The sequence below is a fragment of the Schistocerca piceifrons genome, chromosome 1, assembly GCF_021461385.2.
Source record: "Schistocerca piceifrons isolate TAMUIC-IGC-003096 chromosome 1, iqSchPice1.1, whole genome shotgun sequence".
NCBI classification, from domain to species: domain Eukaryota; kingdom Metazoa; phylum Arthropoda; class Insecta; order Orthoptera; family Acrididae; genus Schistocerca; species Schistocerca piceifrons.
In genome coordinates, this window is record NC_060138.1 from 878,708,518 (window position 1) to 878,736,344 (window position 27,827).

At 41.7% G+C, this 27,827-nt stretch overlaps 1 protein-coding gene across 1 annotated transcript in view; it reads left to right on the forward strand.

Moving 5' to 3' along the window:
* Positions 1-27,827, forward strand: part of LOC124776180 (sodium-dependent serotonin transporter) — a 470,801-nt gene that overhangs the window by 56,136 nt on the left and 386,838 nt on the right. Inside the window, exon 3 of the mRNA XM_047251016.1 lies at positions 1,903-2,037. Coding sequence (XP_047106972.1) covers positions 1,903-2,037 — 135 coding nt within the window. The remainder of the gene's footprint in view (positions 1-1,902; positions 2,038-27,827) is intronic.

Consider the following 27,827-nt stretch of genomic DNA (forward strand, 5'->3'; position numbering starts at 1 on the left):
TTTTGAACATCCTTCGTGACACTTATAGACGCCATTATTCCTTCTGAATGCCAACGTACCGTTTACAATAAATGTCATGAGAACGAATATGCATTGCGACGCTGTAGTTACAGTACTTAATTTTTTAATCAGTTTCCTTCTTTTGTGCAATGAAGATTTTTTCCCCTTAAACATACATTAGCCCAGAACACAATCCCATATGACATTAGTGGAATGAAATTAAGCATAGTATGTTACCGATTCACATGTTTCCATGATTTCGGTAACATGCATTGCAAAAGTGTCTCAACAGAGGTGTATAAGAATCTCTGAAATGTATTGTGCCCCACTTAAAATTTAGTCACATTCAAGAAGTTTCAAAAATCTGCCTTGGTTACCAAGCCATACTCATAATTTAAATTTATCTCTGCTTTTGTACCCTTTGATGTGCAGAACTGAGTACGTTAGTTTTTTACAAAATTAAGACAGAGACCATTTGCAGAAATCCAATGAATAATGCTTCTAAACATGTCAATTATAATTTCCTCTGCCTCTGTTGCTGCTTGTCTATTGAAATTTATTATAACACTTATCTGCAAAAAATTCATGTTGATGATTATGTAAATACCTGATATTAGTAACAGTTCTAAAGACATAATTCGCATTTCAGTTGTGATTTGCAGCGACGCATTCCCACCACTATCTTGACCATGTATATTTCATGCTAGTGGCTGTCACAGCTTTCACTATCAGGTACTACATTGTATAGAAAAACATGTTAGTAGTAGCCTGAATGGAAATACGTGTGCCACAGAACAGTAATCACACGGCAATACTGCACTCTCGCTCTAGCTCTAGGAACAATGTTACTGAATTCAAACATGCACTCGAAAAAACAACTAAGTGATAATGCAATGAACAATAAGGAAGAAAATAAGTAAACAGAGCAGTGAAAACGCATAAGGAAGATGATAGAAATTTTCTAAACTACGTCATACGTCTTATATCATAATCGTTCATTACGTACTCTAGACACACATTAGTATCTGCATAGTTCCGAACAATATCTAAAAAGGAGCAATGCAGCGTAAAATCTAATTAGTCCACCACCGTTTGTAATGAAAAGTTTGCTACCACTGTCATGTATTTCAATTATGTGGTTCAGTATTATTTTTACTATCTTTGTTATCTTTGCTCATATACACGAGCAAGGTATCAGAACCCAGTTTTAATCAAATTCAGATTTTAAAACGTCTCATAATTTTTAAATTTTTAAATGAAGAATAAACTTTAGGTAATATTCGATTACAGGTTTTATGTTCTGAGGCCAAATAAGAAGCCTGATGGAAGCTGTGAAATAGCAGTTACTCTGAAGTGTATTGTTCACGATAAGAAATGATAAGATTATCAAATAAGAATTTTTGTAAATGAAATAGTTCTTATCTTGGTAAAAAGAAATGTTAAGCCAATTCTGTAACATGTGATACCCTACCACTAGATGACTCTATAATGTATGGAGTACATCCTACACAACGACAAAAATGCTGACGTTGTTATCTACTGATTTGTTGTCGAAGATTTACTTCTGTAAGGTACTGAAATAAAAAAGAAGACTGTAAGTGGGATGAGCATTTTTCTAAGCTCAGAGACGCAGTAGCCAAGTAGTTGAACAGTTACACTGGCGTTGACTGTGTTTATATCGGGCGATTATCCACGCCACGGAGTTGTGCAGTGCTGCATGTGTTCCAGACGCCTAACGCTGATAGGATGTCGCACGCGGCAGCGTACATTTGGGGCACCGTAGGTTAGGTCGCTTTGTTGTTTCGCCCGGTTGCATAAGTCGCAGGCACCCACCTGTTACGGTGCGCCAACCGTCGCAGCTACAGCTGATGTGTGACGCCCTTGTGTTCTCTTGCGTTTCAGGCGCCTTCCTGATCCCTTACTGCATCATGCTGGTCTTCGGCGGCCTGCCCCTCTTCTACATGGAGCTGGCTCTGGGGCAGTTCCATCGATGCGGCTGTCTCACCATCTGGAAGCGCATCTGTCCCGCTCTCAAAGGTCGGTTGTGTTCCTTACAAATAATACAGCAAAAAAGTACAGGATGCGGAATGCTAAACTAAGGATATAAGATTTTTGGAACCATATATAAGTTTCCCATTGTTATTTCTGATACATCGCTTGTGGCATGTTCATACACTAATTTTTTACTATACAGTTTTTCACGTTCCAATAGTACTTCCTTACCTGAATTCCATACTTTCTATAAGTCTCAGCATCTCAGCGTGACACATTCATGTACTCTGCGAGATGCGGTACAATGCATGGCAGAGGGTACTCTGTACCTCTACCAGTCACTTCCATTCCAGATCCACTCGCAAATATAGCAAGGGAAAAACGACTATCAATATGCCTATATGAGTCGTATCTTATGTTCGTGGTTCCTACCGAAAATGTATGTTAGCGGCAGTGTAATCGTTCTGCATTTAGCTTCAAAAGCCGGTCCTCTAAATTTTCTCAATCGTGTTCCTCGAAAAGAACGTCGTCTTCCCTCCATGGATTCCCATTTGGGTTCTCGGAGCACTCCAAATGATCATGCATATTAATTTAAATAAGGATACTGTCACACACCTGAAACGTCTTATTTAAATAAATATTAATAGGAATGGCCCAATTAAGCATAAAACAAATGGGTACCACACCAATTCCGTAGCTATGTTAATGGGAGGAGGATCTTCTAGCTTTGAACGAGAACAAGTAACCACTATATCAATTATATTTATTGTCTTTAAACATTAAAATCTCCCAGTGATATATTGACAAACAGACAAGGGATTATAACTCTAAATTGTAGCCTTGGTACGGCTGGACGTGAAAGATGAAATGTAGTTACGTTAATAATTCGTGGACACACAGGGACTGCTTAAGTTGTTATTTAAATGAAGAAAGACCACGGAAAGATAGGAGAAAACACCAAAAGATTGCCAAAACGCGCTCAAGGCAACGGGCTGGGTGCGTGACTTTAAAATCGTGTACTTGGCTCCTGAAGGAAGCGAGTTAACTTCGCTTCTAAATGGTGTCCGCACGTGCAACTTACCACGCGCGCAGAGTACGAATAAATTGGACGGTGGCTGTAGCGATAGCAGTTTAAGATGCAATTGTCTCTTTGTACGTAACGCTCAAATATAGACATACCAGTGGCAGGAAGGCTTCTCTCCCAGTCATCTCTCCTTTGCTAACCTGAAGTCTTTACCCTGCAAAAAGATGGACAGAAGTCTACCTCTTTTGGTTGCTCTGTAACCCTGGTGTTTTCCGCCAGAGTAGGAACTCGCCGGCCAGTGGTTACAAAATGCAAGCACCGAGCAGTAAAACTAAGTGAAGATTTCGACAATATCCTACGCTTATGGATTTTTGCTTTGTCGAACCAATAGTGTTCTTAGGTGCGGAGGAAGGCAGAAAATCTCTCACACTACATGGCACAGTTTTTTAAAGGGCCTATCCACTGCTCTGCACATATACACAGCGAGAAAGCGCACGCTCTCGAGCAAGTGACAATATGATCCAATCAGAAAGCTGGATTCCCAAAGTTTAAACTTAACGTTATTCTGAGGCGTCGTAACGAAAATTCACATGGTCTCTGAGAAGCCACACCTGCCTATAAACATCGTATCTTGATAAATGCCTTCTGCGAAGAATTCAATGTTCGTTTCGACAGAAAAAGGGGTGTCTCGCGTCGCACCTTCGGGGATGGGCGCGGCAGGAGCGGATGAGAATTGCTGCGAATTCCAGTCAGGGATCCGAGCTACGGCTCAATATTTTTGTAACGGCCAACTCCTCTTAAAAGGATTTTTATTCCGAACAGCCAGCTTATCAACTTTCAACTCTTGTAAACCTCCGCCATGCTACAGAGCAAAGGTAAAGAAACCAAAAGTGAAATGAAAACAGCCCCTGGCATGCTAATCCATATCCACAATTATAGAGCAGTATAACTGAGCGACTACTAGATCAACGGATCTTGCATATCATCCTCTGAAATATGTTAGTAGGCAATCATACAGAAAATTGACCATGTTACAATCTGTCTTTTAAAAGTACGTGGATCTTGTGAAATATTAATTAACTGGTAATTTCTTCTTTCCAACCTTAATACGAAATTTTTACATTCACTTTACGTAATCAGTAATACTGGTAAAGCTTTTGCTCACTACTGAAGTACAAAGGAATGTTCGGACTCCCTCCTTGACTGGAAGAATTTTATTTCGTTGATCATAAGCAACTACGCAGCCAATATTTATTACCTGAATAACAGTGAGGTCTTTGGTGCCAGAAGAAAAGTAAAGCCTGAATAATGTGAAACTAATTTTTAATTTTATTTTCGCATTTAGCACTTAAAGAAACTACCATTGTAGAGAAATATGCAAGCAACGTCTTATTTGCACATTTATCGATATGACTGGAAGAACATTATTATATAGAAGTTTTAATCACTTAGACGTGTCGTTAATTAAATTTGAAACTGAATTTAGATGAAGTTGTATTCAATCTGTATAAATTCTGACAAAACGCTCTATTACGAAAGGGATCCTGATGCAAAATCGTAGCACAAATATTTACGTGCGTTATACGATCATTAATATTTACGATGGTCCTCAGAACCAAACTTTACGAATGAGTAGTATTTTGAAATGTTAATATTACCTGATTCACTTCATTGGCTTGAAGAATGATCTTAGGTATCAACGTTTTCCAATATATTCTCCATATTGTGTTATTGTTGTCTCAACATGCGTACTAGATTTAAGGAAATATAGTCACATGTTTTGCGCAAAAATTGAGTGTGATGGGTAGCGTCGGATATCATTTCTGATACAGTATAAAAAGTATTTTACACATATTTTTGAGGAATCGTGTAAAAAGGCAATACTTCCTTACAAAAGTAACTATATTCCAGGCTTGTGGAAGCCAGATGATACACAGTGTAAGAATGAAGAAATGTTAATTACGGTCCTTGTAAAATTTTTATACAAAGATAATTGTAAATATGTTTGAAACTGGGTTACGCTTTTGTCTAAAAGTCACATTTATATTGTAAATTTTGCAGAAATTATGTTAACTGCATTGATACTTGCGTATTATTAATACAACACGGGCTCAGTTGTTAAAATTAATTTCCGATTTCTGCACTTCACATACGGCATGACGACAGGAAACCAACACGTGAATTTGATGTTGGTGTCAACGCCTAGAACAGCAATCCTTGGGGCATGCATGCTTTCAACGTATCTATTATATAAGGTTGCAGCCATGTGAACAAAATGGATGTAATCTTGAGCTTTAGTCATATAACGTGGGCACATACGCTCTGGAACGGAACAGGGTGGACTCCGAAGACATTTGGTTCATATTTACAGCCAGTCTCACAGATTTAGATATTCTGTGGTTCCCTAAAACGCTTAAGGCAAAATTGAAATGGTTCCTTTGGAAAGAACATTGCCGACATGCTTCCCGACCTCTATCCTAGCGGCTGAGCATTAATTTCGAATATTCAATCAGTTTTTACCAAACGATCGTGCTACGCTTGAAGATACTTTACCTACTGATCTCACCAGCTCTTCGCTGTGCAAGTAGCATGTCAGCGTCACGCTGTGACAAACACATTTGACAAAGGCCAATCATTGCGCCACATTCGAACACCATCACATGCAGATATTTTGTCTTTTGAGATCGTGTATGCACTTTTCCACTTTTTCGCACGGCTCCTTAGTGACTAAAATTGTCCTAACATTTCTTTCCCGCTATATAAGGAAGGGTGTTTCTGTCCTACAAGCACGCCACCTCTGCTACCTTAACAAGTTATTTCCGGTAAACGTTTTCGTTTTGATTAATTCGAATCGATCTACGTGACTGAGGTGTTGCAGTGGTTAGGACAGTGGACTCGTATTCGGGAGGACGACCGTTCAAAACCCCATCCGCACATACAGATCTAGATTTTCAGTGATTTTCCTACATCGTCCCAGTGAAATGCTGAGTTGGTTCCTTTGAAAGGGCTTGGTTGATTTTTTTCCTCATCCTTCTCGAATTCTAGCTTCTGCTCCGCATCTAATGATCTCGTTGTCGACTGTACGTTAAACTTAGAATTGTCTTCCTTTCTTCTGTGTATTACTTCCGGTTTCAGAGCAGTTAGCGTGCAGTTACTGGTACCTTGAATGTTTTCAAAGGGGGTTGCATCACCCAGACCAGTTGTCGTCAACTGCGGCGCGCGGGGCCCATGCGGCCCGAATCAGCTATTCGTGTGGCCCGCGATCCTCAGCCGTATTTTATAACAATATGCATCTGACAACTAACAGCCGAATCCAACACGTCAGCTAACGTTAAAAACTGCAGAACTGCAGTTTTTCTGCTTAGTAACAAAAAAGTACTTACACAGCCAGTTAGGATTTTAAGATGTGCTTGATTTTAATCGATGTTAATGAAATCGTCCATGAGCTGTGTAAAGTTACCTCAGGGGTATATGGGTGACGTAGCGCTTCCACTGCTGTGTTACAGCGGGAAATTTTTATTGTTTTGTCTTCCAGTACCGATAACGAGCGTCTCGTAGCGATCAGCTGCTACGGTATCAATTTTGAGACGGAAGTAACATGGATTTGTGAATCCGTGTTACAGAGACGGTCATCTTCAAATGTGGTACTTACCTGCAGGGAGGAACATTACATTAAAGAGAAGAAAATTGACATTCATATGTCATAGTGTCATAGTGTCTTATATTGAATAATGCTTTGAAGCATTAGTACAGTTACTTTTATTAACCAGTCAACCATCCGTTCACAAAGAGAACACAACACTTAGTTAGGGAAGGCTGTCCTACGACTTTGGGCTCGCTGAGGGTGCAACAATCTGAAACAGAGAACAGCTGATACGAAGTGGTCTGAACGGCACCGATTTTTACGATCACTACTTGGGGGACAGCTGCCAACTTATCGCCCCCTTACCACAACTAGTCTACCGGACGCATGCAACTTACCGATTTGTACAGCTTACCAATTAACAATACGATTGGTACGTATGCGGCCCTAGGTATCGTCCCTCAATGTTAATACTGGCTCTTTAGCAAAAAGCTTTGACGATCGCTGACCTAGACCTTCATCCGACCAGTCTTTTGCTTCCTGTCGAATGCAAGTTACAATGAGCCGCCGTTGTCATACAGAGGAAGGAATGTGGTACACGCTGTTAAAGTCACATTTCCGACTGAAAAGCATTTCGCCGCGTAAGCCCTAAGTGATCTACGACAGAGAAGTGCTCCCGTAAAGCGACCTGCTACTTGTTCTGCCGCGGCAGGTGGCGTGAGCGGCCACCGTTAGCTCGTGGTGGACCGTCAGCGGGATCCTGGGGGCCCCGTCACCCACCGCTGCTGACGCGGCAGCCGCCGGCACCGGCGCTGCTGACTCGGCCGACGACCAAAGATGGACGCAGCTGCTCGCCACCTCCTCTCGCTCGTTTGTTTTCGTCGCCGAAAGCCTTACGTTTGCCAGCTAGTTCACTGCTACTGAATCCGAACGTGTGAATCTTTGGTTTGGGTCTCACCGCGGGTTTTCATTGCCGAGGCTTAATAAGAAGAAAATATTGTTGTGAGTGAGAAATCATAATAAAGTACCGAGCAAATGATAGATTACTTCCAGGCTATGTAATTTTTTAATTGCGGAATATGGTAAAGTTGACGTTCCGTTTATAAGGGATATTCTTTCGCCAGATAGGGTTCTGCGCACTTGGAGCAGTACTGAAACGATCTAATAGAAGTTTCACCTTTGAGAGTGTCCATAACTTATCATACAGATTGCCCCCTACATTCTTCCGGTAATTAAACATAAAAGAAAAGAAAATTACTACCAAGCTCCTGCTTAAATGTTTAATGAATTAATTTATCTGTTGAAACATAATAAAGATTGTGTCTGGTATCTAAGGTACAATAACACACTGGGAAATATGGGTGAATGTTGTCTTAAAATATGAGTAGTGGAGACAGGGGCATGCTGACTATGTTAACGCTCAACTATTTTTCGTAAATTCCTTACTGTATGATAGCTAGTTGTATTAATTTTTACTTTAAGATAATTACAGTTATATTGCTAATTTTAAAAACTAATTCAACTGCGCAATGTTACGTTCTTTCGGCTTTTTTCTTGCTATAAACGTTTTTGTTCCCTGATGACGGCTTCGTAGTCAAGCAACGTCTTTTTCATTGTATCTCCATGAAGAAGTGGAACAGGAAATAACGGAGAAGAAGAGTACCAATCTGTCGAGGTACCTACACTGGAAGAACTGAAAGCTAGTATCAAGACTCATAAAAACAATAAACCACCGGGAGAAGACAATATTGCAGCAGAAATGACCAAATATAGTGGAGAATAACTAATAACGTTTTTTTCATGAGATCATAGTGGAAATTGGTGGAAAGAAAATATGCCGTAACAGTGAAATACAGCAATATTGTGCTCTATACATAAGAAACATGACAAAGCTGAGTGTGCGAATTATCGAGGAATTGCACAGCACTGTATAGTACATAAAGTAGTAGGATAAATCATGGAGGGGTGACCCAGAAAATATGCAGAAGAGTATCTAGGAGACTATCAATGTGGTTTCAGAACTCAGAGATCCACTACAGATCAGATTTTTACTATCAGACACACCGTTGAAAAATGTTATGAATAAAACATCGATGTCCACCACCTATTCATTGATTTCAAACAAGCTTATTATAGTATCGAAACAGATCAACTCCGGAAGGCAGTTCAAGAGGCAGGATACCCAACAAACTAATGAGATTGGTTCAAATGACTTTGAGAAGAACAGTACGTAAAGGAAAGGTTGCGGGCACTTTGTCAAAGGCATTTGAAGTTAACCAAGGATTGCAACAGGGTGATATGCTCTCCACTATTCTTTTCAATGTCGTCTTGGAGAGGGTAATGCGAAAGACACAAAGTGGCAACCCTGCAGGATCTTGCATATGTAGATGATATTGATATGTTATCCAGAAGGAAACAGGGCCTGGAAGAAAAGCTTGAAAGATTAGAAAGATCTGGAGCGGAGATTAGACTGACAATTAATCAAAGACCAAGTATATGTTAACATCTAGGTAAAGGTATAGTGAAGGAAAATGAAACGTGACTTTGAACGAGAAAGAATTTGAACGCTGTGAGGGCTTTAAATATCTTGGGTCACTGATAACTGAGAACAGTTATGTGAAAGAAGAAATACATGCAAGCATTAATGCTGGTAACAGGAGATACTTTGCTCTGATTAAAGTATTTAAAGCAAGAAACTATAGTAGGAATCTGAAACTGGCAGCGTATCGTACAGTAGTGAGACCTGTGGTGCTGTATGGTTCGGAGACTTGGACAATGTCGCATAACGCTGAGAAGTTGCTGCAGAGATGAAAAAGGAAGGTACTTAGGAAAATATTCGGGCCAGTGATTGATAGGGGTTTTTGGCGAAATTGAAATAATGAGATCAGAGTGTTGTACAACAAACCAGATATCGTGACAGAAATAAATACGTGACAGAAATAAAGAGTGATAGACTACGCTGGTTGGAACATGTGGAAAGAATGGTGAGGAGCACAATCAAGAATGTTTTCAAGGGAAAACTAGGTGGACGCCGTATAAGGGGCAGATTAAGGGCCAGATGGCTAGACAACGTGGAGGAGGACTTGAGAAGAATGCGAGTTAGAAGATGAGCAGCCAGCAGAGAAAAGTGTGCATGAATTGTCCAGGAGGCCAAGGTCATACACTGGCTGTAGCGCCAAAGAGTAAGTCAGTAAGTAATGTGTTTTTCATAGTTGAGATAGTTAAAACACTTGCACTTTGATCATGGGGCAGCATGACAATAATGACATAGTTGAATGCATTTTTGTTCAAAAAATATAAGACAGCGTGTTAATTAAGTAAACATTGCCGTGTATTTCTTATTGAGTCGAATACAATGAAATGATTGTTGTTGTTGATGTGGTCTTCAGTCCTGAGACTGGTTTGATGCAGCTCTCCATGCTACTCTATCCTGTGCAAGCTTTTTCATCTCCGAGTACCTACTGCAACCTACATCTTTCTGAATCTGCTTAGTGTGTTCATCTCTTGGTCTCCCTCTACGATTTTTACCCTCCACGCTGCCCTCCAATACTAAATTGGTGATCCCTTGATGCCTCAGAACATGTCCTACCAACCGATCCCTTCTTCTGGTCAAGTTGTGCCACAAACTTCTCTTCTCCCCAATCCTTTTCAATACTTCCTCATTAGTTATGTGATCTACCCATCTAATCTTCAGCATTCTTCTGTAGCACCACATTTCGAAAGCTTCTATTCTCTTCTTGTCCAAACTATTTATCGTCCATGTTTCACTTCCATACATGGCTACACTCCATACGAATACTTTCAGAAATGACTTCCTGACACTTAAATCAATACTGGATGTTAACAAATTTCTCTTCTTCAGAAACGCTTTCCTTGCCATTGCCAGTTTACATTTTATATCCTCTCTACTTCGACCATCATCAGTTATTTTGCTCCCCAAATAGCAAAACTCCTTTACTACTTTAAGTGCCTCATTTCCTAATCTAATTCCCTCAGCATCACCCGACTTAATTAGACTACATTCCATTATCCTTGTTTTGCTTTTGTTGATGTTCATCTTATATCCTCCTTTCAAGACACTGTCCATTCCATTCAACTGCTCTTCCAAGTCCTTTGCTGTCTCCGACAGAATTACAATGTCATCGGCGAACCTCAAAGTTTTTATTTCTTCTCCATGAATTTTAATACCTACTCCGAATTTTTCCTTTGTTTCCTTTACTGCTTGCTCAATATACAGATTGAACAACATCGGGGAGAGGCTACAACCCTGTCTTACTCCTTTCCCAACCACTGCTTCCCTTTCATGTCCCTCGACTCTTATAACTGCCATCTGGTTTCTGTACAAATTGTAAATAGCCTTTCGCTCCCTGTATTTCACCCCTGCCACCTTTAGAATTTGAAAGAGAGTATTCCAGTCAACATTGTCAAAAGCTTTCTCTAAGTCTACAAATGCTAGAAACGTAGGTTTGCCTTTCCTTAATCTTTCTTCTAAGATAAGTCGTAAGGTCAGTATTGCCTCACGTGTTCCAGTGTTTCTACGGAATCCAAACTGATCTTCCCCGAGGTTGGCTTCTACTAGTTTTTCCATTCGTCTGTAAAGAATTCGTGTTAGTATTTTGCAGCTGTGACTTATTAAGCTGATAGTTCGGTAATTTTCACATCTGTCAACACCTGCTTTCTTTGGGATTGGAATTATTATATTCTTCTTGAAGTCTGAGGGTATTTCGCCTGTTTCATACATCTTGCTCACCAGATGGTAGAGTTTTGTCAGGACTAGCTCTCCCACGGCCGTCAGTAGTTCCAATGGAATATTGTCTACTCCGGGGGCCTTGTTTCGACTCAGGTCTTTCAGTGCTCTGTCAAACTCTTCACGCAGTATCATATCTCCCATTTCATCTTCATCTACATCCTCTTCCATTTCCATAATATTGCCCTCAAGTACATCGCCCTTGTATAGACCCTCTATATACTCCTTCCACCTTTCTGCTTTCTCTTGTTTGCTTAGAACTGGGTTTCCATCTGAGCTCTTGATATTCATACAAGTCGTTCTCTTATCTCCAAAGGTCTCTTTAATTTTCCTGTAGGCGGTATCTATCTTACCCCTAGTGAGATAGGCCTCTACATCCTTACATTTGTCCTCTAGCCATCCCTGCTTAGCCATTTTGCACTTCCTGTCGATCTCATTTTTGAGGCGTTTGTATTCCTTTTTGCCTGTTTCACTTACTGCATTTTTATATTTTCTCCTTTCATCAATTAAATTCAATATTTCTTCTGTTACCCAAGGATTTCTACTAGCCCTCGTCTTTTTACTTACTTGATCCTCTGCTGCCTTCACTACTTCATCCCTCAGAGCTACCCATTCTTCTTCTACTGTATTTCTTTCCCCCATTCCTATCAATTGTCCCCTTATGTTCTCTCTGAAACTCTGTACAATCTCTGGTTCTTTCAGTTTATCCAGGTCCCATCTCCTTAAATTCCCACCTCTTTGCAGTTTCTTCAGTTTTAATCTACAGGTCATAACCAATAGATTGTGGTCAGAGTCCACATCTGCCCCTGGAAATGTCTTACAATTTAAAACCTGGTTCCTAAATCTCTGTCTTACCATTATATAATCTATCTGATACCTTTTAGTATCTCCAGGGTTCTTCCATGTATATGAAATGATTATTGTTTTGGAAATTAATATATATTAACGTAAGAGTTTCTCATTTTAAAAAATTACACATGAACATACCTCCCCGGATCACGTTCTGTGGCGTATGGAACACACTACCTAGTCTTCTAATGGAAGGCAACGTATGTTTCATCACATGCAGGACACTACACTTTCCTCGGAAGTGTTTCTATCTTTTTTTTAAAATGTTCTCGTTCTATGTTGTGTGTTTTACAACATCAAACAGCTTTTTCATTAGTGGGCTTGTTAAAACACTTGTACTTTCCTCCATGTGACTGTACTGCTCATTCTATCACTTGTTTTTTTTCCTGTACGCAATGGTTAAAATAAAAAAATACTTCGTTGCAATTTTGGTTTAATGAGAGAATCATTTGTTGAAGGCATTCGTCCTTTGTTTAGCCTTACCTGACCCTTATCAGGAGATTCTGCGAACATAGCTTTAGATGCTGCAACATGAACTGCAGCTTTTCCAGTTTCGGCACGGTCTGTAAGAAGAATACGATCTGTGCTTTTCGCCTCAGTAAAACTGTACAAGTGAATCTCGCGGGATCAAAAGGTTAGAATCCACAACCTTTGAACCCATTAACTGCATTACCGACATTAAATGCCTCGGAAGAAGCAGAGCTCAATAGATCCGCAGTAGATAAGGAGGTCGTGAGCTTGCCAATGTCGGATCTACCAAAAGTCTTTGATTTTTAGAATAAGACTAACAAGAATAACAGGAAGTACCCAGTCAGTGCAAAAAGTACCCGCACTGGATTAGTTAGAAATAGAGAAAAGTAAGGAACGTTGTTTTAGCGCTTCAGGTGTTTGTGACGTATAGTTTTATATATATAAATTTTCGGTGCCTACAGTGTCACGTCTTTCAGTGTCACACAAATTATTATTTTTAAAGGGGATCACTTAAGACTATTTCCATGGGTTCGCCCCTCAAATTTCTCCCTCAAATCGCAAAATTGTCGTCTGATGTAGTACAAACTGAAAAAATAAATTCCTTTTAAAGCACCGTTTCGTATATAATTTATATTCAAAACCTTCCACCTGTGTCACAGAACAAATCCTACATCGACAATACTTTACACAAGTTTAAGGGAAGAAATGCTTCCAATAATTATTACAGTATTTAAAGAACATGAAAATATGAACAGGCAGAAATGAACAAACAATACATGAGACTATGTTAATCAATTCAACTGTCAAAAGCTAAGGAGCATGTTATTAGCAAAATGAGAAATATGCAAAAGTGAAATGCCAAAATGAGCACTTCTCAATTGGGAGTAAATCAAAACAATCAGAATGGCTGAAAGAGAGCACAATAACATGAGCCATAAACGAAAAAGAGCTAAGCAACTAAGCAAATAAGAGATTAGGCAAAAATGAGATGCCAACAAAATGAGAGCTGGCCGAACTCCGTCGGCACTTATATACGGTTGCGCTCGTGGCGGCACCTCGCGGACAGTTAGCAGCACGCGCGCCTGCGACCGCAATGCACTCTTAGCGCTCGTGGCGGCGTCTAGCGGCCCGTACGCAAGTTGTGCGATTGCTGTCGCAGGTCGACCCTTAATCTATGATGTTACATGTTCTACATAGTCTTCTCCGTTAACCCACTTGAGTACAGTGGAAAGAACATTTATAAAACCGCTTGAAGCAGCCGGAAAACTCCTTTGAGACGTTTTTCAGTTCAGAAGCCCTTCTACATTTTGTCGTGTTGTGGTAGGTTTCATATTGATGACACCAGTGCTTCCTCTCCCCTGATGATTTTTTCCAGAAAATACTTCTCCGCGTTTTCCATTTCATTAAATGAAACAACAAGTTTACGGTTACCAATCACTGTTTATTTACCTCTACGACGCGTTTCAATGGTTGAAAGCTCCATCATCAGGTAGATTTACATTTGTTAAAATGACATTTGTGTGTGTGTTGTGTTACGATTTTTTGGAGGAACTTGTGACACTGTCTAGTGCTGTGAACACACACACAAATGTCATACTAACAAATGTAAATCCACGTGATGATGGAGGTATAAACCTTTGAAACGCGTCGTGGAGATAAATAAACAGTGATTGGTAGCAGTAAACTTGTTGTTTCATTTAATGTCAATAACAGTCACGGTAAAGCCTAACCTAAATTGTTCGCACTTAAAGTTTTCCGTTTCATTCAAGTCACAGCAGGGGTCAATGTATTGTTGCTTTTCTTCTGGAGTTAAGGTGAGCGGCATGAACTTTACTCTTCTTAAAAACACTCTGGATAATGTCTTTAACGCTTGATTTAAAGATGTTCGGTTCGTTGCAACACTGAGGCATGCGACACAACAAAGTTGATGCAGCACAGCCGCACGTCCTCCGCTTAACATTGGCTGCTCGCAACTGAGTCGTCTGATCGACATATGTTGTTTACAATTGTTAATTCTAGCTTCCACCGTAGTTACTGCTCTGTCGTCGCTTATACGCCAGGGATGAAATCAGTCCCGGAGCTTCCTTGACGGACAGTACATATAGCGACTTTGAAACGTTTATATCTAAAACAGCCATGTGTAGCAAAGAGTAACTAAATACCTTATATTTTAACTCACAAGAGCTTTTAATGAATGTCTTAAAACTTGTGTAATGGGTCGTTATAATTAAAGTGCAGCTATACACAGAGGTCCTCTGTGGACTGTAATTATCATGGCAGCGAAACTTGGTAGATATTCTGCTGCGTTCAGCATTTATGCTAAAAAGAATTGGTTACCAGGTGTAAATCTGGCGCTGTGAACGTAAGAAGTACAAAAATGTTTTCATATGCAATAAATTAGGAACGGGACTTGAGCTGAAAAGGCCAAGCAAGTGAGAATGGCATATTGTTGATTTTCTTATTAACCGCCACCGCTTACGCAGTTTGTTATGTATGAGCACCGCAGATGTCGACGAGATACTGCATACGTAAAACGACGTGATCAACAGTTGTTTGCAGCAGTGCCTGTCGAATCTGAGCCTTCAGATAGGTAGAGACGCAACGTGTCCCTGGTAAACGCGTTCCTTTAGTCACATAGTTTCAAACCAGATGATAGAACAAGCAATGCGTTTGTAAATCTCAGGAGACAACACGATCTTGGAAGGTTGCATTAAGCAGGTCTTTCACTGGGCGAGCGACATGAGGTGTTGCCCCAAACATTCGTTCCCGCACATTTGTGCTCTTCCAAAATAGATACCACGTGCCGTACAAGAAGGTCTCAATAACGTGCAGACGTCACAGAACAAACGACAGGCCCTCTGTGTGTATTCTCTTCAAAGAAAGACGGATGGGGAATGAAGGTGCTTGTGAATCCACACCACAGAGTCACATACAGCGAGTGCAGTTGCTCTTCGTGCTCGTCATGCGGTTTAACAGTACACGGCAGTTCTATTTATTCACTGCACCCTGCAGTGTAAAATGTACCTCATCATTAAGTAGAATACTGCCCAACCACATGTCATCATCTTTGATCCATGAGAGAAACCGAAGAGCAAATTCAGACTGTTGTTGCGGATAATGGGGTTTCAGCTGCTGCACCGTCTGGAACTTGAATGGTCACCAGTGTAAAATAGACAGCAAAACTTTCACTACTGTTGCTCATGGAGTGGACATTTCTTGGGACACTGCACGAGAAGTATCACCACCCAGTGCACTTGCTGCATGGTCAGTTGCAGCAACAGCAACCTCGCCAATAACTTCCACCGGAATAGGACGCCTTCCTCTTCCAGGTGCCATACTAAGCTCACCCGCATTTTCGATTTTCATTGTCATCTTCTTTAAACGATTAAATGACATCGGGCCTCTCATCAGACATTTCAGTCGGTGATACTCTCTCAATGCAGCACTATCACTTCACATAAAACAATTCCACTAATAGCGCAGGATCTCTTTCCTCGGTAGGCATACTGTTCAGTTACGTTACGGCTTCTCAAATGACAGCGCGGATGACACACAAAACAGTGTACATCGCCAGATTTGCACCTGGTGATCACATCTGCGAACTAATTTGTTTTCAAGCGTAAATCTGTTCCGCATTAACGCATTAGCATATCTTTAACTACAATCTCGTGGTACATGACATTTATGTAATGCACACAGAAGTGGCGACAGAGGGTTCACTGCGAGAGTTTTTCACCGTGCGAAACGTTCGTAGTATATGTATGGTGGTGCTGCCTGGAAGCATCAACTTTAAGTAAGTAATTTTTCATCAACGTGCTCACGTTTCTCGTATTTAATAACTTGCACCTCTCTGCCACGTATGATAATTGGCATGTCGTCCTTGATAGAAGACTGAAGGGAAGTTGAAGCATACACCTGTATCTGTATTTGTTCAAGCGGTAAATGATAATCTTTCGAGAGAATGTAACTGGGTATAGCATATGTGAGACTATTTCCTTACTGCATTGTTAATGCGTCACTCGCTAGCACGGAAGCTTATTTGACATCCCACTGTTCCAGTCTGTGTGGCGCATCCATAATGTTCGCGGTGTCAATGTCATCAGGTACTGAGGTACTATTTACGTGCGTATAGAATACCCACAACATTTCGTGTTATTTAAATTGACTTGCTACCGTTGGTAAGATTCATTGCAGCTGATTAGAAATCAGACGCCCATTCCTACGGTGCAAATGACAGGCTTTTATCCTCGCAGTGGCTTGCCGGCACATAGATTTTGCATCGAGACTGAACCATCACGACTCGTAAGCTAGAAGACACTACCAGTGAACTTTGCAGACTTCGGGTTTTCCAGTACTTAACCAAAGTTTCTATTATAAAACATGAAACTAGTTCACATACCTCGCAGACAGCTAGGGCAATCAAAATCCCTCTGTAGTACTCCTGAGTGTTTATACTCTAAGCAATTTCATAACAACCTATTTTCGGGGCAAGAGACCGATGAAAAATGATCGTATGACGTTACTGGCCGGGACATTCTATCTCGGTTTCTTTGCTCACGTGGTGCAGGTCTTTCTATTTGACTGCACTTCGGCGACTTGCGGGTCCTTACGATGAAGCTGACATGAAATGATTAGGACAACACAAACACCCAGCGAATGAAATCTCCGACCCGGGCGGTAATCGAAACCGGGACACCACAATCTAGGGACGGAGAAGCTAAACGCTACACCACGAGCTGAGGACAGAGAACGATGCTGAAATGTGTCACACGCCACAAGATGTTTGCAAAAAATTCATCCGATTTTACAAAACTGAGTTTTTACTTGAATTAATGTGTATGCTTGAGATTAATTTTAACTTATGCATAGAAACTGAAGGTTTACCCTCGCGCCAGTTTATATTGGCTATTTATGTGGTTGCCTGTTAAGTGTCCCCTGTGGCAGCTATCTCGCTCCTGGCTCTCTCGCTTGTGTTTTACCCAGTGTGCGTCGAGAGAGGTGGCGATAACACGGCAACAATAAGGCATCTTGGTACACCGTTCGAGCAGGAGCAATTCAGTTTCAACAGTGCGGACGCGAATTTCGAGATTACGGCCACGACGATGGAATCACCGTAAGGTGGGTAATGGATATAACACTCCACCATTATCCTCCAAGGTCTCCTCACGCTCTGCGACATTTTTTGGTGGGCTTGTGTCAAAGATTCCGTCTATGTAGCTCCCCTTCCAATAGCGATGAATGATACATAATAAATTTAGTGGTCTTGTTCGCCATTTTGCCTGAGAAAAAAAGTGTAGCACCCAGAAGACATTGTTAGATGTCAATGTAACTATGTATACGTACACACCATCGGTGGTTATGAAAAGGATTAGAGTTCCAAATCTCTGTGACAGGTAGAACTGCCACCTGAGTGCATTAGTGTTCTTCGTATTTAGTGTTGTTACGAAGCATGGTTGCGTATATCAGGGGTGTGATGAGCGCCAGATGTTGAGTAAACACTGTGAAGGAATTGGGGATGCCGCATACTCTTGAGAGACAGCGTTATCGACACCCAGTGGAGGGGCCTCACTGTGGGTCTCCGTTTAGTCGGCTGGTTGAATCACGCAATATCCAGATTTATGGGACATTCGGATCAGACAGGGGCTGATGTTGGACTATATGGGAACTTGATGGCAGGTGTCCTTGTCGTCAGTGTTTTGGTAGACCACTTCTGACCACTACAAGGGAGGATCGCCTTATTGTGCGCCAAGTACATCGTACCCCCTTCACATCTACCCTCAAACAACAAGTAATGGACTCTATGGAAGATCCCGTGGCATCCCTCACTAATGGCCGGAAACTACCAGAGCAGAGTATTACTGCTCCATTCGTAGGCTGCTGTTAACACAACAGAAACCGCTCCGTTCGGAGTGGTGCCATGACAAGGAACCATGGGCTTCTGATGAACGGCGTGACGTTTTGTTCAGCAATCAATCGTGCTTCTGCACTGCTCCTGATGACCACAGTCAGCCAGTATGATGTAATCCTGGGGAAAGGTCGCATTCCTCCAACATTGTGAAGAGGCACAACGCTGTTACTCCCGGCGTTTGGGTATGATTTCAGGTCATGGTTGATAGTGACTGAGGGAAATCTGAGTACACAACGAGATGGCACAGACAACTTGAATCTTCATGTGTCATCTCTCATCCGTCAGTCTCTTGGAGCCATTTTTCATCAGGAGAATGCACGGCCACAAATGGCTCATGTCTCTTTGAACTGTCTGCGTAATATTGGGATACATCCATTGCCAGCAAGACCCCCTGATCTCTTCTTTATGGAACATGTTTTGGATCGGGTCAGACGTAGACTCCGTCGCAGTGTCATTGTCCGCAATATTAAGGACCAGTTACAACTGTAGGGCAGCTTGCCTCAGGAGAGGATACAACGGTTTTACGACACCGTTCCCAGTTCACGTCTTCAGGCCAGACGATGTGCAGCGTCATAGCCGTAAGTGGGCTCACCCTGCCTAGTTCTTCGTAAATTTGCCTCGATTTTGTAATCACTGAAATAACATCACACACCCTCTCAGCCTGTGAAGTTTCATTTCCTCTTCCCTTTCTGGGTGCTTCACTTTCCTTGTCAGGCAGTATATCCACTCTTCTAAAATCGGATGGTTGTTATGAAAATGAAACCTCCCTTGTCCTATGAAAAAGTAAAAATTTAGCCCCAGGATAACTAAGTCAAACGACTACCACACGAATACAAACAGTACGCCAAAGTTACGAATCACCTCGACGAAAACGATCTGGAACCGTGATTTATTTTCAAACAATATACTTAAGAATTTATTTTATTTGCTAGCGATTCATCAAGAACATTAACACATTTAATCACACTATGTAAGCATGGAAGTAGTTGCCAGGGAGTAAATGATGAAATCATAACCAAATTCCTTTTAATAAATGGGAATATTATTCACTTTAATAGTGCCTAAAAGCATTTTTTAAAAGAAACAGATTTAAAATTATAATCAGAAAGCACCCTCTAAATATCAAAGTTACAATTTATTCAGAGGCAGAAAGAAACAAGTTTTGACTGTGTGTGCTTTCGAGGGGAGAACTTTGCCGCTCCCTTTTGACACGGCCGTTGTTACGACCGCTCACAACAGCCTCTGAAAGACTACACTGGTGCAAATCTGCAACACACCAGATAACTTTAAACTAAGAGTTTTAACAATTTACACAAGCACACAAACTATGCACCCCCCATTGTAGGGATGGAAATGGTACAAAACACTAACAATTAAAATATTAACCTTGCCACCGAAGGTGCAACTTGATTTTAACTTCTAAGAAAAGTCTTACGATGAAAGGGTGGCAACTTTATACACTAAAATGATCCTTTAAGTAAAAGCCCATGAAATGAAATCTTATATAAAATTCTACAAGGTTGGCCAAACAATAGTTAAGATGCTCTGAAGTACATCGATACCGCCTCTCAAGATTATAGGCAATAATATCAAAGTTTCCAAAGATCAAAACATATTTCAGGTACTAGGCCGTTACACTCCAAGCAATAAATTCGTTAACACACCAAATCCGACAAACATGACAGAGGCAGCTAGTAGCATACAGTAGATTGATAGGGAACAACTCGAACCGCAGGTTGCTCTAACCCACCCCTACTCCACAAGGGAAAAACGGACCACCCAATTTATAAACAACCACTTTCCCGTAGGTGGGAAAACGGAGAAGAATGGTGGGACGACCCCAAAGCAAAACGGCTGGTGACCTCACCAAGAAAACAAGTAGAATTTAACAAGAGTAAATCAAACAACATATCACCAATCACTTAACTTCTAATAAACTGCGACTTCTCGAGAATACCTGGAGCCGCACCCACAAATCGCTCTCCCGAACCGTCTGCTGCCACCCGCTTCAACGGACGCAGGAAGGCGCGCCGATCTCCCGTCTCACGGCGTCGCAGCTCGCACCGGCCAGACTGATGTCGTGGGTTGACTCCTGTTGCTCTCGTGTCGACCGCGAAGTCACTACCCCTCGCTATACGGCGCGGCCCACTGGACTCACGTGGCGACCTCACATGCACCGACGCTCAAGACGGACAAGTCATCTTGTCTCAGTGCGCTACCGCCAACCGATCGATCCAACCGCCAATGACCATTGCCCGAGCAAACTCGAGCAGACTGGCGGCCTAACGCGCAGACTCAGATGCAGGAACTAAGCCCGACCGGGCGACCACTCGCTGAGTTCTCTTACTGGCAGAGTGGAAAGACTCTCATTTTGCCGGCTTTAAAGGTTGATCCGGACGTCAGACATACTAGCACTCCGAACGACTGCCTAACAAATGCGGACGAGAGACAGACTAGCAAGCTGGGGACGAGAGACTGACCCAGACTGACCGACTGGCGAGCTCATAGCGCCCCTCAAATGCACGTCAACAGGCAGCCTTTCCCCTTTCCCACCAGAGGGAGACAACAAAGCTGCGATTGCCACAGCGGCACCACCGCCAGAAACGGAGGGCGACTGCTTCACACTACGCGCTGCGGCGCGCTCTTCAAAACAGCATTACGTATTCAGAAAATCTACTTTTTGTGAAACGCAACTAGCTTTTTATTCACACAAAGTAATGTACGCCATCAGCAGAGGGCGTCAAAGTGATTCCACACATAAAGATTTCCAGGATGCTTCCGACACCGTTCCTCACAAGGGACTTTTAAGCAAACTGCATACCTATCGACTGTCGTCTCATTTGTGCGGTTCGATTCTTTATTTTCTGTCTCAAAGTCGCAGTTTACAGTAACTGAAAGTCATTGAGTAACGCAGAAGTGATATCTGGTGTTTCCCAAGGAAATGTTATAAGCTCCTTGTTGTTCCTAATCTATAGAAACAATTTAGGAGCTGATGTGAGCAGCCCTCTTAGGTTGTTAGCAAATGATACTGCAATTTATTCTCTTGTAAAAACCTAAGATAATCAAAACCAACTGCAAAATGATTTTGACGAGATAGCTGCATGGTGCGAAAAGTGGCATTCGAGCCTAAACAACGAAAGCTGTGAAGTCATCCACCTGAGTACTAAACAGAATTACACGATAAATCACACAACTTTAAAGTTTGTGAATTCAACTAAGTACATAGTAATTACAGTTACGAATAACTTAAATTGGTACGATCACGTAGATAATCTTGTGGGGAAGGAAAGCCAAAGTCTGTGTCTTATTGATAGAACACTTAGAAGATGCAACAGGTCTCCTGAAGACACTGCCTAAACCGCGCCTGTCCGTCCTGTGTTAGAGTATGGCAGCGCGGTATGGGGTCCTTATCATTTAGGATTGACAAAGGACACCGAAAAATTCCAAAGAACGGCAGCTAGTTTTGTATTATTGTGAAATAGAGGAGAGAGTGTCACGAATATGATGCGCGAGTTCGGGTGCCAATCATTAAAAGAAAGGCGTGTTTCCTTGCGGAGATAACTTTTCCTGAAATTTCTATCACCAACTTTCTCTTCCGAATGCGAAAATATTTTGTTGGCTGTCACTTATACAGGGAGAAATTATCGTCCTAATAAAATAAGAGAAATCAGAGCTCACATGGGAAGATTTAAGTGTTCGCTTTTCACGCGGGCTGGTCAAGTGTGGGTCGATGAACCCTCTGCCAGGTACTTTATTGTGAACTGTGTTGTAGTCCGTTAGATGTAGATGTAAAAATGTATTACTTTCAACCAGCATATACTAACAGCGTCGTTAGTGTCGTTGGGGATGCTTGAAAAGGATGGAGCCCCCAGCTGATTATACCAATTAGTATTTTCTTCCTTTGGCGGTCGTCCCAAAGCTGTATATGTGGTGCTAAGCACGCAGCAGCCGGAATGGTCAATTGTTTTTTGCTTTCTGCAGCGGTGAAACTCTAACCACCACCCGCGACCATTTCGCGTGGCACCGCTGGCAGCCCGCTATCGCCCGTGCGCCCCCGTAGATAATGACGCGGCTCTCGGCACTGAAACAGCGGCTTAATTAACTCGACGAATCCACACGCCGCTTCCGCCGCAAATAATGCCGCCCCCTGGACGCGCCTCGCCTCTAACGGCACCGCGAGCGGCGCATTGCTCGAGGCTTAGCTGATCGCCCAGTCCCGGCTAGCGGCGCCAATGAAGCTCACCGCGTTATGTCCCACGATGAGGTTATCACGCCGGCCGTTTCTCCCACAGAAGCTGATTTTAAGCTAAAAAAACATCAAAATCTTTCATTACACTGTCACTACACGATCCGAAAATTCCAACGAATCATTCTAGATTCAATGTTATAACGGTGAAATCGAACCAAGCAAACACTGAGAAGGAAAATAATAGTAGCGAACAGTAAACAAGAAACTAAAAATTCTGGGTCGATCATTTAACATAAAAAGCTGACTATTTCAATGGTCATAGTCCATTTCGTCTCCCCTAGGAGCGAATATTTTCGACAAACGTCTCAAATCGGCTTTGGTCAAAAAGAGAAACTTGGAAGAGAGACGTGAAATATCGCTTTCAATGAAGATAAATCTTCATTCCTTCACAGAGAATCTAGCAACTACAATCATACAGACAGTGATGCTGGGATAGGCCGTCGAGAAGAGGTGACTGACAAAGTTTTTTGGGGAACTTTTGGATTATTAAAATGTTGTCGATGGTGTTGAGCCACAGTCATGCAAAACGTTTTGAAAGAATAAACCCTCATTTGACTGTGTGTTACTGTATTTATCTTCTGTTATATCTAGATTTCGGCTTTTATGCCGTTGTGATGAACAATCCTAAATGTTCTCAGACCATTAACCTGCCATGCGCATTAAGGAGGTCCAGACAATAGTAACATGATGTGATACATGTGCTAGATGTTAAAGATTATTATTAACTCCAGGTTACTAAACCCCACCAATCTGCTATTGCTAGTATAGTGTGTAAAACAGGACACTTTATACTTATTTTGTACGTGACATACCACTGGAAAACTTATAACCATAATTAACTAATGCCTAAACTATAAATTATGATTTCCTTACAATAAAATACGGAATAGTGAAATTTACAATGGTTTAGTAACAATGTAACATTTTCTCTCCTTTAGCGTTCTGCAGCTAAGGTCAAAGAAAATGTATGGACAATGAAAACTAAGTGCACTTTTAGCTAAACATCTATATGTTTCAAACGTGTAGATCAAATAATGGTTGCCGGCCGCGGTGGCCGAGCGGTTCTAGGCGCTTCAGTCTGGAACCGTGCGACCACTACGGTCGCAGGTTCGAATCCTGCCTCGGGCATCGATGTGTGTGGTGTCCTTAGGTTAGTTAGGTTTAAACACTTCTACGTTCTAGGGGACTGAGACCTCAGCTGTTAAGTCCCATAGTGCTCACAGCCATTTCAACCATTTTTTGAAATAATGGCTGGAAGAATCAATAACACATCAACCAATCAACAAGAGATGCGGACAGTATTCAGACAATCCCAACAGATTTCCGGTTCGAAATCGCTATCACACAAAACCAATTTGACGCTCTACAATAGGATTCTAAAACCATTATACCATGACACATCATAAATTTTTTTATGAAAAGGGCCCTCGATGCACAAAAGAAGGAATGCTAAGTGAATCAGAAGAACTAAAAGGAAAAGTAGAACGTCTGTATGCTACACTATGTGTTCTAAAGTAGCCGGACACATGGCTGAAAATGACTCACAAGTTCGTGGCGCCCTCCATCGGTAATGCTGGAATTCAATAGGGTGTTGTCCTTGAAGACTGCTTCCACTCTCACAGGTATACGTTCAATCACGTGCTGGAAGGTTTTTTCGGGAATGGCATCCCATTCTTCACGGAGTGCTGCACTGAGTAGAGGTATCAATGTCGGTGAGGCCTGGCACGAAGTCGGCGTTCCAAAGCATCGAAAAGGTGTTCTATAGGATTCAGGTCAGGACTCTGTGCAGGCCTGCGGATGTTCTTGTCGTTTAACCACTCCGCCACAGGCCGTGCATTACGAACACGTGTTCGTTCGTGTTGAAAGATGCAATCGCCATCCCCGAATTGCTCTTCAACAGTAGGAAGCAAGAAGGTGCTTAAATCATAAATGTAGGCCTGCGCTGCGATAGGGCCACGCAAAATATCAAGGGGTGCAAGCCCCCTCCATGAAAAACGCGACCACACCTTAACACCACTGCCTCCGAATTTTACTGTTGGAACTACAGATGCTGGCAAATGACGTTGACCAGGCATTTGCCATACCCACACCCTGCCATCCAATCGCCACAATGTGTACCGTGATTCTTCGCTCCACACAACGTTTTTCCACTGTTCAATCGTTCAATGTTTACGCTACTTACACCGAGCGAGGCGTCGTTTGGCATTTACCAGCGTGACGTGTGGCTTATGAGCAGCCGCTAGGCCATTGTGGCTTATGAGCAGCCGCTAGGCCATGAAATCCAATTTATCTCACCTTCCGTCTGTCTATTACACATTACGACCCTCTTCAATTGTCGGCGGTCTCTGTCCGTCAACAGATGAGGTCGGACTATATGCTTTTGTGTGCCTTCACGTTTCCACTTCACTATCGCATCGGAAACAGTGGACCTAGGGATGTTTAGAAGTTTGGAAATCTCGCATACAGACGTATGACACAAGTGACACCCAATCACCTGACCACGTTCAAAGACTGTGAGTTCCGCGGAGCGCCCCATCCTCCTCTCTGACGATGTATAATGATTACTGAGGTCGCTGATATGGAGTAACTGGTAGTAGCTGGCAGCACAATGCACCTAATATGAAAAAGTGTGTGTTTTGGGAGTGTCCGCATACTTTTGATCACATAGTGTCTATAGTACAGGAGCTAATCCGTTAAAGGCCAGTGAAGCAATCCTTAAAATATTTACGGTGTAGGACATGGCCTGATGATTTGTAGAAGAATTAGAAATCACTTGCACTGAAGAAAGACAAAATTACTTAAGAAATATCATCGAAGGACAAAAAGGAAGAATTGTGTAACCTAGTAGAAAAATTAACAAAACGAGAAACAACGATGATTCTACTTTGTGTACTCGTATATTGCGATTAAAACGACTTTTTAAAAATATAATAGTTGAAATCGTCACCTGAATTTAGCCGTGTTGTGTTTATTTCATAAAAATTAAATTCCAAGGCCGTAAATACCAAGGTTATTAATATATTCCAGACTCTAGCGCCGTGGCAGATGGATTTCTTGTTGAAAGCCAACGTTACGTCTCCCTTTGCAGAGGACATCTTCACAGGTAGTTATAGATTTTCCGAAGGTTCAGCGTATTTAGCAGCGATCCAGTATGTGCATAGGGCCTTCAAGAAAGCTACTACACCCCTTGACAACTACCTCCGCAGAAAGGGACATAACGTAAGCCATCAACAATAAATTCAACTGACCACAGCAAAACAGCCCGTAAAAATTTAATAAGTATATATTCATTTCATGAATTGGAATAGTTGTTCAGTTATGTCGTCCTGTTGTCAAAGGAGTGGCAGGAAGTGGCGGAGGGCGGAGGAGTGTGTTAATAGTTCCGTTTCCTCAAGAACATTCTCTAGATAAGTTAATGTAGTTTGAATGAGTCGGTCATGGAATTCTGTTCCCAAAATAACATTTCTCTTTGATGAATTCAAATGAGACGAAGAGTAAAACTGAGGTGATTGTATCAAAAGGAACTTATTACTGAATATGTAAAGTACATTTCCAGATTTAGAATAGCACAACGTACAAATACACTAAGCAGATTCAGAAGGATGTAGATTGCAGTAAGTACTGGGAGATGAAGAAGCTTGCACAGGATAGAGTAGCATGGAGAGCTGCATCAAACCAGTCTCAGGACTGAAGACAACAACAAAAAACAACAACGTAGAAATCTGCAGCGTTGAAGGACATGTTGCTGTTCTCCATCTCACGAGCAGGTCTTCACGAGCTTAAAGTCATCGTGGTGCCACTGTAATAGAAGCCTACGTTGCAACAACGCATATCACTTTCGAGCGTGATTTTGACCTCTCGTGCGTGTTTGTGCAGACCGTGTAGAAACCATTACTAGACGGGGGTATTCCTTGGCGGATTATTACGGAACAGTCGTCACTGTTACATTCATCGTACGTGGCTAGAACTTCTGAAAACCCATAGATAATGATGGTGATGATGATGTGTTCTTCCCCTTAGTCATATTCAGCATTCTCTATTTTTCCTAGTTTCCGTCATCCTTTTCGTAACAGCGTATGCTGTATTTGCCTTGATGTTATCAATTCGCTAATATCTTCTTCAAACTCCTTTCAGTCACCATTTATTCTAGTGCACGTTTCATTATGAAGTCTTTTCTCGTGCAGTGTCATAGTCAATTTATTATCCACCTCTTAATTATTTCCAATATTTGCATTTTCTCGTTCATTCTTTTTAACATAACCTCAGTCGATAAGAAAATTATAATAAACTGCCCGTTTCTTACTCTTTCTACCGAGCTTCACCTTCTGTGGCTTTCTCAGGAGGCCATTAAACTTGTGGTTTACACAATTTACAAATATACCTGTTCCAATGAGCAGAACCATCGTGACGCCGCAATATTACTCTATGGGTTATTTATTACAACGCATGAGTTTTAGGAAGTTTCAGAAATAAATGTATCATGAAGTTGCTAAATCCCATCATCTTTCGTTCTTTAATATCTGCTCTTAAGTTCTACAGAATGTTCTCCATTATTTGACGGATCATCAATAATGTGGAAACATTAAAATATGCAGTGAGTTATTTAATCTAAAGCAGATAGTTTCTACTTCACAGGAAAGCTGCACAGTGTGGAGTCCAAATGAATTCTGCCCCATGTCAGCTTGGCAATATATACTTCCCATATAATAATGGGGGCGCTGCACATAAATCTGCCAGATGAGTGACTGCTCCCGAAAACCAAAACTCGTACTGAAGTTTACGCAATTGCTTTAGTCAGGCAGTGGGAAATGCCAAACTCATTTACGTTCCTTGTAGCGTCTTTAGTCCGGTTGTTTTCTAGAGAAAACACGTAAACTGAATCACAATTCACGCACATCATAAGACGTGCAGAACGATAAGATATATACTGTCACAACAAGTGAGAAATTCCAGGGAACAATGATATTACCATTTGCTCGATTAAAATCGATGCATTAGTGCCCA